The 15879-nt window shown below is 37.8% G+C and overlaps 1 protein-coding gene across 1 annotated transcript in view; it reads left to right on the top strand.

The window, feature by feature from the left end:
- Positions 1 to 15879, top strand: part of LOC149578505 (peptidyl-prolyl cis-trans isomerase FKBP53-like) — a 51096-nt gene that overhangs the window by 26256 nt on the left and 8961 nt on the right. The window contains exons 2-4 of the mRNA XM_089829528.1: positions 1080 to 1153; positions 1331 to 1557; positions 1683 to 1810. Of these exons, the coding sequence (XP_089685654.1) occupies positions 1080 to 1153; positions 1331 to 1557; positions 1683 to 1810 (429 nt within the window). The remainder of the gene's footprint in view (positions 1 to 1079; positions 1154 to 1330; positions 1558 to 1682; positions 1811 to 15879) is intronic.

Here is a 15879-nt window from a genome sequence, read left to right as displayed (position 1 = left end):
TTCCTGCATCCCTTCATTGCTCTTTTGAATTTGAATCTTAATAATAAAGGAAAATAATTTAGTTGAAAATTTTAAGCTTTATTATTCTTGTTTAGTGGATGAAGTTACAAATAAACACCATGGAAGCATTTCCATGGTTAAGAGTAAAATGACAATATCTATGAGGTACACAAACAAAATATTTTGAAAATAAATGATAATGTTAAATCCCTGTTGACACGTAGGACCTTAATATTGTTTTTCTTACGGAGCAAAGAATTGTCCCAGATATAGGGATCATCTATTGATTTTTATGGCAAGATATATTCAGAAATTTGAAATACTTTGAAAATAAACAATAATGTTAAGTCTCTGATTAGGACCTTAATATTGTATTTCTCACAGAGCAAAGAATTGTTCCAGATATAGGAATCATCTATTGATTTTATGGCAGGATATATTCAGAAATTTGGCATGGCATCTTCAAGTGTATTGATAGCTGTACTTAGGAATGTTGGGCTGATTCCTGAATGCTTGCTATTACATTTTAAATTGAAAATCTCAATGAAAAGTAAACTTATATAGTTGAAATTTTCAAACTTCATTGTGTCATATTGCGGAAGTGATTACTAATAACACTATAGGCAGTATTTTCCATGGTCGAGAATAAGTTGACAGTGCATAGCATGTAGACCCCATTTGTGTTAGGGCAATTGTATATTGCTGTGTACATATAAGTTTTTAACAGTAATGTGAAAGTAAGTAGCTAATTATGCACAGGTACATTTATATCATAGACTTTGATGGAAGGAATTCTTGCTTTTATATATGCTCACCATTATAAGCCATCATAATAGTGTTATTGATGGAACTAATTCTGCATTCGCGATGGATGGTCATTGTGCTTAATCATATCGTTGTGGCATATGGATGTAATTTGGGTCTTTCCCTTTTCCATTACGAGTCTGCAAGTCAATAATATTTTTTGTGAATTGTTTTGGTTTGTCAAAGATAAAACCACCAGGCCTTTCAATATTCGATATCTAATTCCAGATATTTCCTGCTTCATCTAATTTGTCTTGCGTGTATTTGGTTGATAGGTGTAGAAATTAAAAGTGGTAAACCAGTGACTCTTAATTGTGACTTGGAGAGAGGGAGACTTCATCTTACCCAGGTTGGTGTAAAGTTTAAGGGCACAAGTCCAAATCAAATTTTTAATATCATCACTAATTGCTCATGTTTTACATCTTATCAGACTGTACACGATGTTGAACTTTATTTGTTAGATTATGTTTCTGTGTCTGGATTTCTAGCCTGTGAAGTCTATGAAATATGTTCTGTTCCTTGGCAGGCCACCTTAGGGCTTGGTCCTTCAGAGCTGAAGAGTGTAGTGCAATGTAATGTTGGTGATGGACCTGGGGTTCTTCTGTGTTCCTTGCTGCCTGGAAAAACAGAGGCATGTTCCTTAAATCTCCAGTTCGAGGAGGAAGAAGAGGTCACATTTTCTGTTTTGGGTCCTCGTAGTGTACACCTTGCTGGGTACTACATGCCTGCAAATAGGGAAAGATGTGATGATTCGTATCCTTAATATATAATTATTGGATTATATATGCCTTTCAGAATATTGGTATTAGACTATTAGTAGATGGCATTTTGATTTTTCTCAAGATATATATCACGGCTCTTTCCTTAAACAAAAACAGGGATACATCTGGCGAAGATATAACTGGTGATAGTGAGGATTCAGATGACTTCAGTAATGATGATGAATATGAAGAAGATTTCATTGATGATGATATGGTAGTTTCTTCAGGAGCACACAATAGTGGAGGTATGTTGTTTGCCTACTTTTAGAATTGACAGCTTATATATATATTTATGCTGGCAAAATTTATTATATATGTGTTACTTCGCAATAATGGTGGTTTTATTGAAATAAATTTGGTGCACGTTATATATTTCATGGTTTACTAAGTTTTCTTGGGCGGTCTTATGCTCATCTTCTGGCAGTCCCTTGTACAGATTCTTTTGATATGGGTGAATGAGATTATTGATTTTTAGGGAGAGGGTTCCTTTAGCTGTGAATGCTGATTCACTCTTTACACCTCTATTAGGTTTTGAAAAGTCACGTTGAACATTATTTTTTCAGTATAATTTAATGCACTTGTTAATTATTGGGGGAAGGTTTACTTGAAAATCAGAAATACAGAAGAATATTTTCCATTCATTATATTCACATAAAACTGTACAGGTACATATAGTTGTGTGTCAAATACATAAAGCTACAAGAAAGGAAACAGCTACAGGAAAGCTACAAGAAAGGAAAGAATAGTTTAGGAAAGAAAGCTCCTTCAATATTAGAAACAATGTAATATTGCAACACTCCCCCTCAAGTTGGTGCATAGATATCCCACAAGCCCAACTTGCCCAAAAATTTCGAGAACACTCGACTTGAAACCGCTTTGGTAAGAATATCGACCAGCTGATCTTCTGATCAAACCTTAGGCAGCACAATCTTCTCATCCAACTTCTCCTTAATAAAGAATCTGTCTACCTCCACATGCTTTGTACGATCATGCTGAACCAGATTATGAGATAGGCTGCTTCTGCTTTATTGCCACAATGTAGTTGAATTGGCCACCTAGGCGGACAGCCCAAATCTCTTAGGAGAAGTCTTAGCCACAACTTTTCACATACTCCAAGTGCCATACCTCGAAATTCTGCCTCTGCACTTGATTGTGCAACAACATTCTGTTTTTTGCTTCTCCATGTAACAAGATTACCTCCTACAAAGGTGAAATATCCCGAAGTAGAACGCCTATCATCTGCTGCTCCAGCCCCAGTCAGCATCAGTATATGCATCCACACTTTGATAATTCTCATTTTTAGTGAATAAAATTCCTTTTCTATGAGTAGACTTCAGATACCTCAAAATGTGCATAACTGCATTCATATGTTGCTCTCCAGGATTATGCATAAACTGGCTAACAATACTTAATGCATAGGCAAGGTCTGGCCTTGTGTGTGCTAAATACATCAATCTTCCTACGAGTCTCTGGTGTCTTCCTTTATCAATTGGTACTTGATTAGACTCAATACATAACTTCAATCCTTCTTCCATGGGTGTAATCAGTGGCTTGACATGCTGACATACCGGTTTCTTGTAACAAGTCTAAGGCATACTTTTTTGAGACAGAAAGATCCCTTTATCAGATCGAGACAGTTCGATCCCAAGGAAATATTTTAGGGGACCGAGATCTTCCATTTCGAATTCTCTGAACAAGTAATCCTTGAGAGCCTTCCTTTCTTCAGGATCATTTCTTGTAACTATCATGTCATCCACATACACAATAAGTGCAATGATCTTACCCTGCTGATTCTTTATGAATAAAGTATGGTTTGAATTGCTTTGATGGTAACCCAAAGCTTTCATTGACTTTGTGAATCTTCCAAACCATGCCCTTGGAGATTGTTTCAACCCATATAGTGACTTCTTTAATCTGCACACCTTCAGACTATGTATTTTTGGTATCATGCAGCCGAGTGGGAGTTCCGTGTAGACTTCTTCGGACAACTCTCCATGTAGAAAGGCGTTCTTCACATCAAATTGTTGTAATGGCCAATCCAAGTTTGCAGTTAGAGACAACAAGACTCGTATTGTATTAATTTTAGCTATAGGTGCAAATGTCTCTGTATAATCAATCTCATAGGTTTGGGTGTACCCTTTTGCCACCATTCTCGCCTTAAAGCGTTCAATTGTACCATCTGTTTTGTACTTAATAGTATAAACCCACCGATATCCAACTGGTTTCTTTCCTAGTGGACGGTCAACAAGTTCCCAGTTATTATTTTCTTGTAATGATTTCATCTCCTCATTCATCGCAGTTTTCCACCTTGGATTAGCTAAGGCTTCCTGCACATTGTTAGGAATAGATACAGTAGATAATTGATTTACAAATGACTGATTTGATTCTGACAAACAATGGTTAGACACATAATGACTCATAGGATATTTAACTTTACTAGCAAGTTCGGGTTCATGTGTGGATTTAGGGATACCTCTGGTGAGACGTTGAGTTAGTAGTTTTCTAGATGGTTCAGGAACATCCTTGGTAAGCGATTGGTGTGGTGTGAGGGACTCAGACGGAGGTAGACCCACAACTTCAGTTTCTGGGTGTTCATCACTGCTTTGATCCAAAGTTTCACCTACTTCTTGATTAATAGTTTCAGAGAGTTCCCCTTCTTTAGAGATTTCCAAGCTACCCACATCTTCAGTTATGTGAACATCCACATCTTTAGAGATGTTCAACTTCAAACTACCTACATCTTCAAAGATGTGACCATCATAGTCTAAAGTCTGAATTTCCTTTTGGTACTCCCCTTGAAGTTCAGAATTAGAGGAAAAATACATCGAGTCTTCATGAAAAACTACATCCAATGTAATAAACATTTGTTGAATTGGAGGATGATAGCATCGGTACCCCTTTTGATAAGCAGCGTATCTTAGAAAGACACATCGTAGTGCTCGAGGAGATAACTTGTTGCGTTGATGCTTATGGAGGTGTATGAAAGCTACACAACCAAAGACGTGAGGAGGTAAATTTGGGACAGCAGGAGCAACAATTGCCTCAGCGAGAGCCTGGGATGGTGTTTGGAAATCAACAGTGCTGGAGGGTACTCGGTTGATCAAATATGTTGCAGAGGTAAGTGCTTCCTCCCAATAGGATAATGGCATGTGGGCTTCTATCAGAGAAGCACAGACAACCTCCAATAAGTGACGATTTTTCCTCTCGGCTACCCCATTTTGTTGAGGTGTATTGGAACAAGTAGTTTGATGAATAGTTCCATGTGCTTCCAGATACTGCTGAAGTTCAGAACTCAAATATTCGCCTCCATTGTCACTATGAAGAACTTGAACTTGTGCATTGTATTGAGTAAGAATCATGTTATAAATTTTTTGAAATAACAAGTTTACATTACTTTTAGATTTCATTAAGCATACCCAAGTCATCCTAGTACAATCATCAATAAAAGTAACAAACCAACGTGATCCACCCAAGGTAGTGACTTTGGATGGACCTGTAATGAACCCAAATTGGAGGTCCATCATTTTCTACGACTTTCCTTCTATTTATATTATTCTCATGATGATTTTGATAATCTTCTTCTCATTGATCGGAGTTGCCTCTTGAACTATACATTTTCCGTATTTCTGAATCCCAATCACCTCCTCTAATATAGTTCAATTGGTCTCAAACAATATATGTTCGCATTGTCTATGAATGTGAGGTATCTTCCTCCGCTTGAAGTTTCCATTTATCTCTGCACTAATGCTATGGTCTCTCCTTATTACCACTGAAGATATCAATTGATTATTTATTTTTGAATGTTGGCTTACCTTGTTCTAGAGTAGATCTTGCTTGATGTAATGTATTTCTCCAAATCTATATTTTGGATAGCCAATCAGCTTAGTAAATATATGTGCCGAAGAGCCACAATGAGAAGGTGCCACTTCAATATCATTAACCACTATTTGTGAATGGATAAACAATATGACTGTTACGAATAATCGTATGTTATTGTAGTTTCATTAATATTAATGGTAATATAACTTATATATTTATACCATCAAGCTTAATATCATAATGTATATTGTATTATATTGTACCATATATTTGTTCAATCCATAATGTACAATAATATAATTAGTATATATTTATATGTCCAATATTTAATAATAGTGCACATAATTCATTAATAACATTGTTTTTATTATTATTAAATCATATATATATCTGTGTGTGTGTGATATTCACAAATCTTGATTACTTTACTAATATTATTAATCTTTAATTTATTATATTTTAATAAGTTATTATCATATTATAATTATAATATAATATCGTAGTGTATGATAATAACATTATTATTTCATTTATTAATAATGATTTGACCTTTTATATTACCTTATTACCTTAGTAACATATTATTATTATATGAATAATATATTATTATTTATTCTTTATTATTCTTAATTATTATCATTGTATAATATGTTATTCAAATATTCATATATCCTAAAATTTGGGCTCATGACAGGACCCCAAACATTAGAATGTATGATCATAAATGGAACTGGTCTTTTATTCAAAGTTAATGGAAAAGAAGCACAATGGCTTTTTGCAAATTCACAAACTTCACACCGGAAGCTAGAAACATCAAATTTTGCAAATAAATTAGGAAATAATTTCTTCAGGCAACCAAAGGAAGCATGTCCCAGACGTTGATGCCATAACCAGATTTCAGATTTCTGCTTGTCCCCTTCAGAGCCATCCATTGCCAGAGCTTGATGTAGCTTGTCTAAACTCTTTGACACCAAGTCCAAGTAATACAACTTTCCTCGCCTAACACCACAACCAATCGTTTGCCTCGTTTGGATGTCCTTAAATACACAGAAATCAGACCAAAAAATTACAACACAAAGTAAAGTAGTGGTTATTTGGAAAATTGACAACAAATTGTAATCGAAAGATGGAACCACTAAAACAGAATCTAGATTCAAAGTATCAGTGAGAGGTAAGGATCCTTCTCCAATAATTGGGGCCGGAGAGCCGTTGGCAGTGGAAACAAATTTTTGTGAGGACGGTTTAAGGGATGAGACTTGTCTAGAATCAAATGTCATATGATCCGTAGCACTGGAATCAATTATCCATGCACTATTAGAAACAAGTGTAGACATATTTAAAGACTTACCGCCATTACCTGCCGCTGCTGCTAATGCTGAGATCTGTCCAACAACATTATCCTTTGTCTTTGTTTCAACAAACGCTGCATTAGAGGTCTTCTTGGAATTATTCTTCCGTGAATCGCGGCTACGATCCCACCATTCTGGATACCCAACAAGTTCAAAGCAGTGACTTTTGGTATGACCAGTTTGATTGCAATGGGTGCATTTGTAGGTGGATTTATCAGCACCATTAGTGATCTTAGGCAGATTTTGAGAAGGTCCATTCTAATTAGATCGGTTTCGAGTCACCATGGCTGAAGCTTCAGTCTTTTCTGGTTCTCCAATCATTGTTGTGCATCGAACAGATTCATGGTGGACCAATGCATAACATGCTTCTAATTTGGGAATAGGATCCTTTCTCAAAATTTCGCCACGAACTTGTTTGAAGTCACCATCTAATCGAGCAAGAAAAATATGCACCCTTTGTCGCTGAACTGATTTTTGGTAAAATTCAACGTCGTTCTCACTTTCCATGATCACTTCATCATGATGATCCAACTCACCAAAAATCTTAGTTAATTCTCCATAATACACAGAGAGTGTTCTACCATTTTGTTTGGCAGAGAAAGCCCTCTGATTCAAGACAAACACCTGTAATTCATTTGCTCCATCATAAAAAGCCTTAGAAAGAGCTTTCCAAATATCTCAAGCAGTGGGTAAGCGAATGCATCGCTTCATAATTTTTGGGGACATAGATATCAACAACCATCTTTTGACCTTTTGATTGTCTGCAGACCACTTCTCATATCCATCATCCTTCTCGGTAGGTGGCTGTGAGTTACCACGAATGAAAGAGAGTTTCTCCTTCTCAACAATATGCATCTCCATGATTTGAGACCACAAATCATAGTTTGCTTCATCAAGTGTGATCCCTGCCTTGAACGATGAACCTTTGGATTGAATAATTAATAATGGGAGCAGATTTGCTCTCAAATACTTCCGAATCTAAATCGGCCATAGTTCAATGAAGGGATACAAATAATTCAAGCTTCAAAGCTCTGACACCAACTTGAAAATCAGAAATACAGAAGAATATTTTCCATTCATTATTTTCACATAAAACTGTACAGTTACATATAGTTGTGTGTCAAATACATAAAGCTACAGGAAAGGAAACAGCTATAAGAAAGCTACAAGAAAGGAAATAATAGTTTAGGAAAGAATAGTTTAAGAAAGAAAGCTCTTTCAATATTAGAAACAATCTAGTATTGCAATAGGTTTTTCTCCCACTACACTAATTTTCTTAACTTAGATGGTAACTCTTGTTTGGGATCTAGTTAAAAGGTTTGTGTCCATGTTTATTTTCAATGAGGCTAAATTTTGGATCAAGTTTGAGAGTTCATAAATCTATTTTTTTGGTAATATCATTGAATGAATATATTTTTAAATTTTCAAAATAAAAATTAAATATCTAACTATAATTAATAATTGCTTAACTATAAAAATTATGAAAATTTATTAAATACACATACGATGTTTTGTGTTTTAAAAAAAAAGATAAATCTTAATTTACAAATGTAAATTTCAAATAAGAATCACAGTTGATAAATACAAATAATAAATATTAAATTGTAAATACAAATAATAAATATTAAATGGTAAATACAAATATCAATTTGTAAATTTATAAATAAATATTAAATACAAATCTTTCTTTATGTTTATATAAATAACTAATTGGATTTTCTATTTACTATATTAGCCTTTAGTAAACTATTTCATAATGTAATACTATTCCCAAACGTGACCTTATAATTGTAAACATTTTTAATAATATTACTCAATCTCAACAAAAAGACTTGTGTTTATTTATAAATTAGCTGGGAAAGTTTGAATTTTTGGAAGGGTCCAAAGTCCAAAGTCGTTTTCAAGAGAGTGATGCAAGGTGGGAGACCAAAATGAAGTGATGCCTGAACTTTGTTAGGCTGGGACATGTTGCCCCCCCCACCTCAAATCCGCATCCCTGACCCCTTAGGCATTTTGGGGATGGGGGGACATCCCCTGATACTTCCCCCACAAACAAGTTCTGGAAATGTCTCAGTAATGTATCCCCAATTTAGGGGATGTTAGGAAACAGTTTAGGGACACCTGACCATCAACCCTCCCATGAATGGCCGGGCATCACTTACATCAAATCAATTTTTATATTGTTTCCAAAAAAATTGTTCACAAAACAAGAACATACTGTTTATTTGTTAAATGTATCACAAAAAATTAATGTGAAGTAGTCTAAAAACAATAAAATTGATATTGACTGCATGACATCAACAACTGCAGTTAAATAGCAGCATTAGGAAACAATTAATTGACACCTGGCCAGTGGGTGGCCAGGAGTTCCCTACAGAAAAAGTAATTTTCTTTTGATAAAATTGTCTATAGAATTAGAAGACTCTTAAATAAATCATGACAGCATTATTATTACAATAATAGATAAGACGTCTATTATTAGTTAATGGTCATCTTGTAAATATCTTTAGCTTTAGTTTGCTTTCGTTTTTTGCTTTCTCTGGAATAGAATGTTTCTATTCTTTACGATCGTTTCCTAAGGAAACATCGTCTCTTCCTTTTGTATAAATTGACCTTTCAGTCTCTGTTATTAATAAGCAAGTATTTACCAATTACCTCGTAATATGGTATCATATCTAAATACTTAAATTTTTTCGGAGAAAATAATAATTTCTTCTTGAAATTATTTTTTAAAATTTTTCCAAAATTATTTCAGTTAAATTCTCCAAAACCCACCTAGGGTTTTCTGCTTGGAGAAATTCCCGAATTACAGGTCTACAAATTGCATGAAAATCGTGGTCGTTTTGTACCATTCTTAGCTGGTATCTAAAAATCGCGATTTCTTTTGCCTAACATCTTCTGCAAATCGCGTTTTTTTATTGGTATTTTTTACCACGGATTGTCTGGTCCTTCAGACTCACGGCTCTGTGTTTGGTGAAAATCGTGGCTTCTCTCTTCAGCAAGCTCACGTGGTATCAGTCGCGGCTCTGCGTTTTTTTTTTACAAACCTTTGCAAATCCGCCATCATTTGGAGGTCACACTCTGTCTTGCAACGTTTCAGTCTCTAATCATTTGCTGGGAAGCAGATTCAACCTTTTTTTATCAAGAAATCTGAAGTTTTTTCAAGTTTTTTTTAGCTAGGGCCGTTTTTTTCGAAACCCTAATTTTTGGGGTCAAAAAAAAATTTTGTTTGCAGATTCTTGGTGGGTTTTTCGAGAGCTCAACTGGGTTGTTGTCCGTTTTTTTTGGGTGCCTCAATTTTCGAGCCAGCAGATTCAAAAAATGACAGAAGATTCCTTCTGGGTTTTTCGAGCTCTCTTTTGGGTCATTCTCTGATTCTTTTGGGTCTTCTGTATTTTTGCCTCGAAGAACGTGCCTTCACAGATTTTCACAGTTTTTCATTGAAAAACGTGCCATGGCATCTCTGACAAATATTTTGCTCGAGCATAATTCCAAATTCAATGGTCACAATTATGGAACCTGGAAGCAACGCATCATTGCAATCTTCGAATATCGAAACACTGATCAACTTGTTCTGGGTGTTACGTAGCGTCCGACTTCTCTGGGTCCTGATCAAGATACATGGGATTTGAATAATCGAGAGGCAGTAATGCTTCTCAAACTATCCGTAGCTGATGACCAGCTTTCTCAAATTCCATCCGGCAAGACAGCGGCCGAAATCTGGACACATCTAAAAGGTCTTCATGAGACTTCCGACAAGAGCAGAGCCTTCTTTCTGAAAAACACTCTGTTTTCTATTGTCATGGATGAGCGCACCTCGCTCCAGGCACACCTGAATCGGATTCAGGAAATCCGTGATCAGTTACTTGCCATCGGTCGCAAGATGGAGGAAGAGGATATTGTGGTAATCACTCTTCGGAGTTTACCAAATTCCTATGAGCATTTTATCGAGACTCTCAACATCACATCTACTGGTGTTGATCTAAAGTTCACTGATCTCTGCACCCTGCTACTTCAGCAAGATCGGTGGAAACAACAGTTCGGTAGCAGCTCCAGTTCCACCTCCACTGAGCAAGCCTTTGCTGCGAAATCCTTTCAGAAGGATAAGGGCAAGTTTCAGCAACCATCTCAGCAAAAGTCTTCTGCTCCAGCATTCGATGGTACCAAAAAGAAGAACATTCAATGCAACTATTGCCACAAGTATGGTCACATGAAGGTTGCATGTCGGAAACGCTTAGCTGCCCAGTCTAAGCAATCAGGTTCACAACCCAAAGCGAACAGTGCAGAGCACACTGAGCAGGCGGAATCTGCCTTTTATGCCTTCATGGCTAAAAGACCCGCAGATCATGTACAGTCATCTGCCTGGTACATTGATTCCGGTGCCTCTCGACATTTCACTCACTGCAGAGACTGGTTTATTGACTACCAGCCTTATATAGATTCTGTTATCTTTGGTGGTGGAGAAGAGTACACGGTTGTTGGTAAAGGCAACATTCAAATTCAGTCTGTTGGGAGGAAGCTCATATTCCTTGATGTGTACTACGTTCCAGGGATGGAACTAAATCTACTCTCGGTCAATCAGTTGCTGCGACATTCTCCACACTTGGCAGTCACCTTCAGTTCACATCAGTGCACCATCACTGATCGGGCGACTAAGTCTACTATTGCAGTTGGTCTTGAGGATCATGGTCTTTTCAGACTTACTGATTCTGGTGATTCTCAGGACTTAGCTATGGCTGCTCGGCGATCTTCCATCAGCACACTTTGGCATCAGCGATATGGGCACTTAAATGTGCATTATCTCTCACAACTTGCTCGGGATGAGCTTGTTCTTGGTTTGCCAGAGATTCAAACCCAACACCTTGGAGTTTGTGACACATGTCAGGCTGGGAAGCAACATCGCACACCTTTCCCCAGTGGCGATTCTTGGCGAGCTTCTCAAGTACTTCAGCTTGTTCATGCTGATATCTGCGGCCCTATGGCCACTCCTTCTGTTCTTGGGTACAGGTATTTTCTGTTGTTTGTAGATGATTTCAGTAGAAAAATGTGGGTGTATTTCCTTAAAAAGAAATCCGATGCATTTATTGTATTTTAGAAGTTTAAACCCTTAGTTGAAAAAGAGTGGGAAATCTATTATTACTCTTAGATCAGACAATGGGGGGGAATTTTGTTCTAATGTTTTCTCCAACTTCTTGGATACACATGGCATCCAACGCCAGTTCACCACACCCCACACGCCACAACAGAACAGTGTAGTTGAACGTCGGAACAGGACAATCACCGAGATGGCTCGTTCCATGCTCGAACACAGACATGTTCCGAAGCGTTTTTGGGCAGAAGTAGTTAACACTGCAGTTTATCTGTTGAACCGGTCACCCACAGTGGCGGTCAAAGGTAAAACTCCGAAAGAGGCCTGGTCAGGTCGCAAGCCCAGAATCAGTCACCTGAAGGTTTTTGGCTCTCTTGCTTTTGTTTGGATCCCTGATGCTTCACGCACCAAGTTGGATGCCAAGAGTCAGAAACTGATGCTTGCTAGATATAGCAGTCTTCACAAAACCTACCGCCTTATTGATGTTGAGACATCTCGTCTCATATACAGCCGCGATGTAGTCTTTGATGAGCAGTGAGGACCATTCATGCCTGTTTCTCCTGTTCCTGATCCAGCAGACCAGCCTATGCAGGTTCATGATTTGGGAGTTCGGCTTCCATTAGGTCCACTTGATGGGAGGGCTCCAGTAGCTCCTACAGCTCCAGTCCTGCCAGTGATACCTGTACAGCCACCTCCGGCTTCTCCTGCAGGATCACCTCGTTTTGAAGATGCTTCACCTGAGTTTGATCCAGATTCTTCTGATTAGGATCCTGCTGATCAAGCATCTCCTAGTACTACTGTTGGTCATTCTCCTCTCCGGCCTAAGTGGTGGGCTAAGACACTTGCTGATCTTCATGATGATGAGCTCATTGATGGGAGAACTACTCGGAAAAAGAGCAAAACTATAGATTTTGTTAACTTTGCTCTTATGGCCAACATTCACAGTGTGTTTGAACCTCAAACATATTCCGAGGCTAAAGGAATTCCAGAGTGGGAACAGGCCATGCAATCTGAACACCAGAGCCTGCTGAAGAACAACACTTGGGTCCTTTCTGATCTTCCCCCAGGGAAGAAACTCATTAGCTGCAAATGGGTCTACAAAATCAAATACAAATTAGATGGTACTTTGGATAAGTACAAAGCTCGTTTAGTGGCAAAGGGCTTTTCTCAGCGTCAGGGCATTGATTATGAGGAGACCTTTGCTCCTACTGCAAAGATGAGCACCATCAGATTAGTCTTAGCCATGGCAGCACAGTTTGGCTGGAAGGTCCATCAGATGGACGTAAAGAGTGCTTTCCTGAATGGTGATCTCCATGAAGAGGTCTACATGACGCAGCCTCCTGGTTTCAAGGTTGTTGGTAAAGACCATCAGGTTCTCAGATTGGTAAAAGCTCTCTATGGTTTGAAGCAGGCCCCTCGGGCATGGTACATCAAGATTGATACGTACCTCAGTGATCAAGGCTTCAAGAGGAGTTCTTCAGACTCAAATTTGTACATCAAGACTACTGACAGTGACATCATCCTTCTGGTTATCTATGTGGATGATCTGATCATCACTGGCAGTTCGGCATCTTTGATTCAGGGAATCAAACAACACTTATGCCAGTCTTTTGATATGACTGACCTTGGGCTCATGCATTATTGCTTAGGTGTTGAAGTTTGGCAACAGTCTTCTGGTATATTCATCTCTCAGTCCAAATATGCCAGAGCCTTGTTAGACAAATTCCGAATGCAGGATTGCAAACCTGCATCTACACCTATGGAGAAAGGTCTCAAGTTATCAGCCAAGTCTGATTCTCCTTCCGTTGATGATACTACGCATAGGCAACTAGTAGGCAGCCTCATCTACCTATCTGCTACTAGGCCTGATATCAGCTTCGTAGTCAGCTATATTTCACGCTTTATGACAGCTCCTAAGGCTGATCATTGGATGGCAGCAAAGCGTGTGCTTCGTTATGTGAAGGGCACTTTTGATTATGGACTTCTGTATTCTCGGAGTTCTAATCCTAAACTCAGTGGGTTCAAAGATACAGATTGGGCAGGCTCTGTTGATGATAAAAAGTCAACATCTGGATATGTGTTCAGTTTGGGATCCAGTGCAGTCACATGGACCAGCAAGAAGCAGCAGGCAGTTTCTCTCTCTTCTGCAGAGGCTGAATATAGAAGGACTGTTAAGGCAGGATGTGAACCTGTCTGGCTTCGTCGGATGCTTGGGGATATGCAGATGTCACCAATAGGACCGACTACTCTGTTTGTTGATAACGAAGGCGTTATCAAGTTAGCACGGAATCCAATCTTCCATGAACGAACCAAGCATGTGGATGTTCATTGTCATTACATACGACAGCTGGTTGAAGACGGGACTATAGATCTGCAGTATGTTCGTACCTAAGATCAGACTGCAGACATTCTCACCAAGCCTCTTGGTCCTGATAAGTTTGTCAAATTCAGAGGACAGCTTGGTGTGTTAGATAGATTAACCATTAAGGGAGGGTATTACAATAATAGATAAGACGTCTATTATTAGTTAATGGTTATCTTGTAAATATCTTTAGCTTTAGTTTGCTTTCGTTTTTTGCTTTCTCTGGAATATAATGTTTCTATTCTTTACGATCGTTTCCTAAGGAAACATCGTCTTTTCCTTTTGTATAAATTGACCTTTCGGTCTCTGTTATTAATAAGCAAGTATTTACCAATTACCCCGTAATAATTATAACCTATCTTGCATGGCTACTCATACTCATACCCTTGGGACATGCATTGGGTACTGGTAAACATACCCAAGCACTGGGTACTTGGTGGGAACTCAGTGGTGAGCATCATAGCTAAGGACCTTGATTAAGATTTCTGCTTTTGTTTCCGTTTTTTGTTTGCATACATCAAGCTTATATCAATTTGTAATCCTTAATCAGTTTGAAACTTTGATAGAATGATTGTATTACATTTCAATTTGTGTACTTTATCTTCAAAGTTAATGTTTGACAGTAAATGTTATCACTGTTCTTGTTTTGAAAATTCAGTGTCATTATATTTTCAGAGTTTCTATAAAATATTAAATTATACATTAAAAAAATTGACGCACCCAAGGTACCTCCTCCCATTATAAAAAATAACCATACCTGCACCCGTTTTTGACATACCCAAGTACTCCTGTCTCTGTGCAACCTTGATTATAACAGAAGCAATAGAAATATAGTATGACAGTGGTCTAACAAGAATTAGATTACTCATGTCAGCAATGACAGTAACAACTGCTGTTAAACAGCAATAAATATGTCAATATTCAGATTTTATACTTAATGATATAAGCTATATGACAGCTATCTCTTACATCAATAATTTCGATATCTGGTTTCAGTGTTCATAAAACTCTCATACTTAAAAATTCTTTATAATGGTATTAGGCTATTAGCCTCAATTATTGTCAGTTGTAAAAGAGATTACAGGTGCATCAGTATTGTCTGGTATAGTGTGGTATTTTGTAAGAAGTGCAAACAAGTGGTTGTCATGTAGGCTTTTGCAGACATCATCCAAAATCTTAGAAAAAGTGTCATGTTATATTGCTCTGTTATACTGGTGCTCTTTAATCTGTAGAAATATGACTCTTTCTGTTCTGTGTGTGTTTATATATATATATAAGATTCCCATCCTCTTGCTGTCCCCAAACATTGGCTCTCAGATTGCTGTCCCTAAAATTTGTCCCGTGCCATCCCTCTTTTCCTATCCCAAAAATGCCTTTGAATATGGCTAGCAAGCAGACGGGAATCTGAGTGCCCATATTTGGGAATGGCAAGGGGATGGGGTTCATCCCCAAATATGGACCCCTCAAATTATCATCACTAAGATTTGTCCTGGGCAGTGTTACCCCGGCGTGGGGGTGCGGCGGTGCAGGAGGACGTCAGGATGAGTTTTGGGTGCAAGAAAAAAATGGCCTCAATTTGGGGATGGTGGGTGGAAGGGGGAGGGGAGGAGGGGGAGGTGGTTGCATAATATATAATATATATGACTGAAAATGCTAATTATAAAATGATACTTCAATATATTATATAACATACCA

The sequence above is a fragment of the Cupressus sempervirens genome, chromosome 1 (genome assembly GCF_028749045.1).
Source record: "Cupressus sempervirens isolate cs-2001-9-10 chromosome 1, ASM2874904v1, whole genome shotgun sequence".
NCBI classification, from domain to species: Eukaryota; Viridiplantae; Streptophyta; class Pinopsida; order Cupressales; family Cupressaceae; genus Cupressus; species Cupressus sempervirens.
This window is presented reverse-complemented; position numbering and strand designations above follow the sequence as displayed.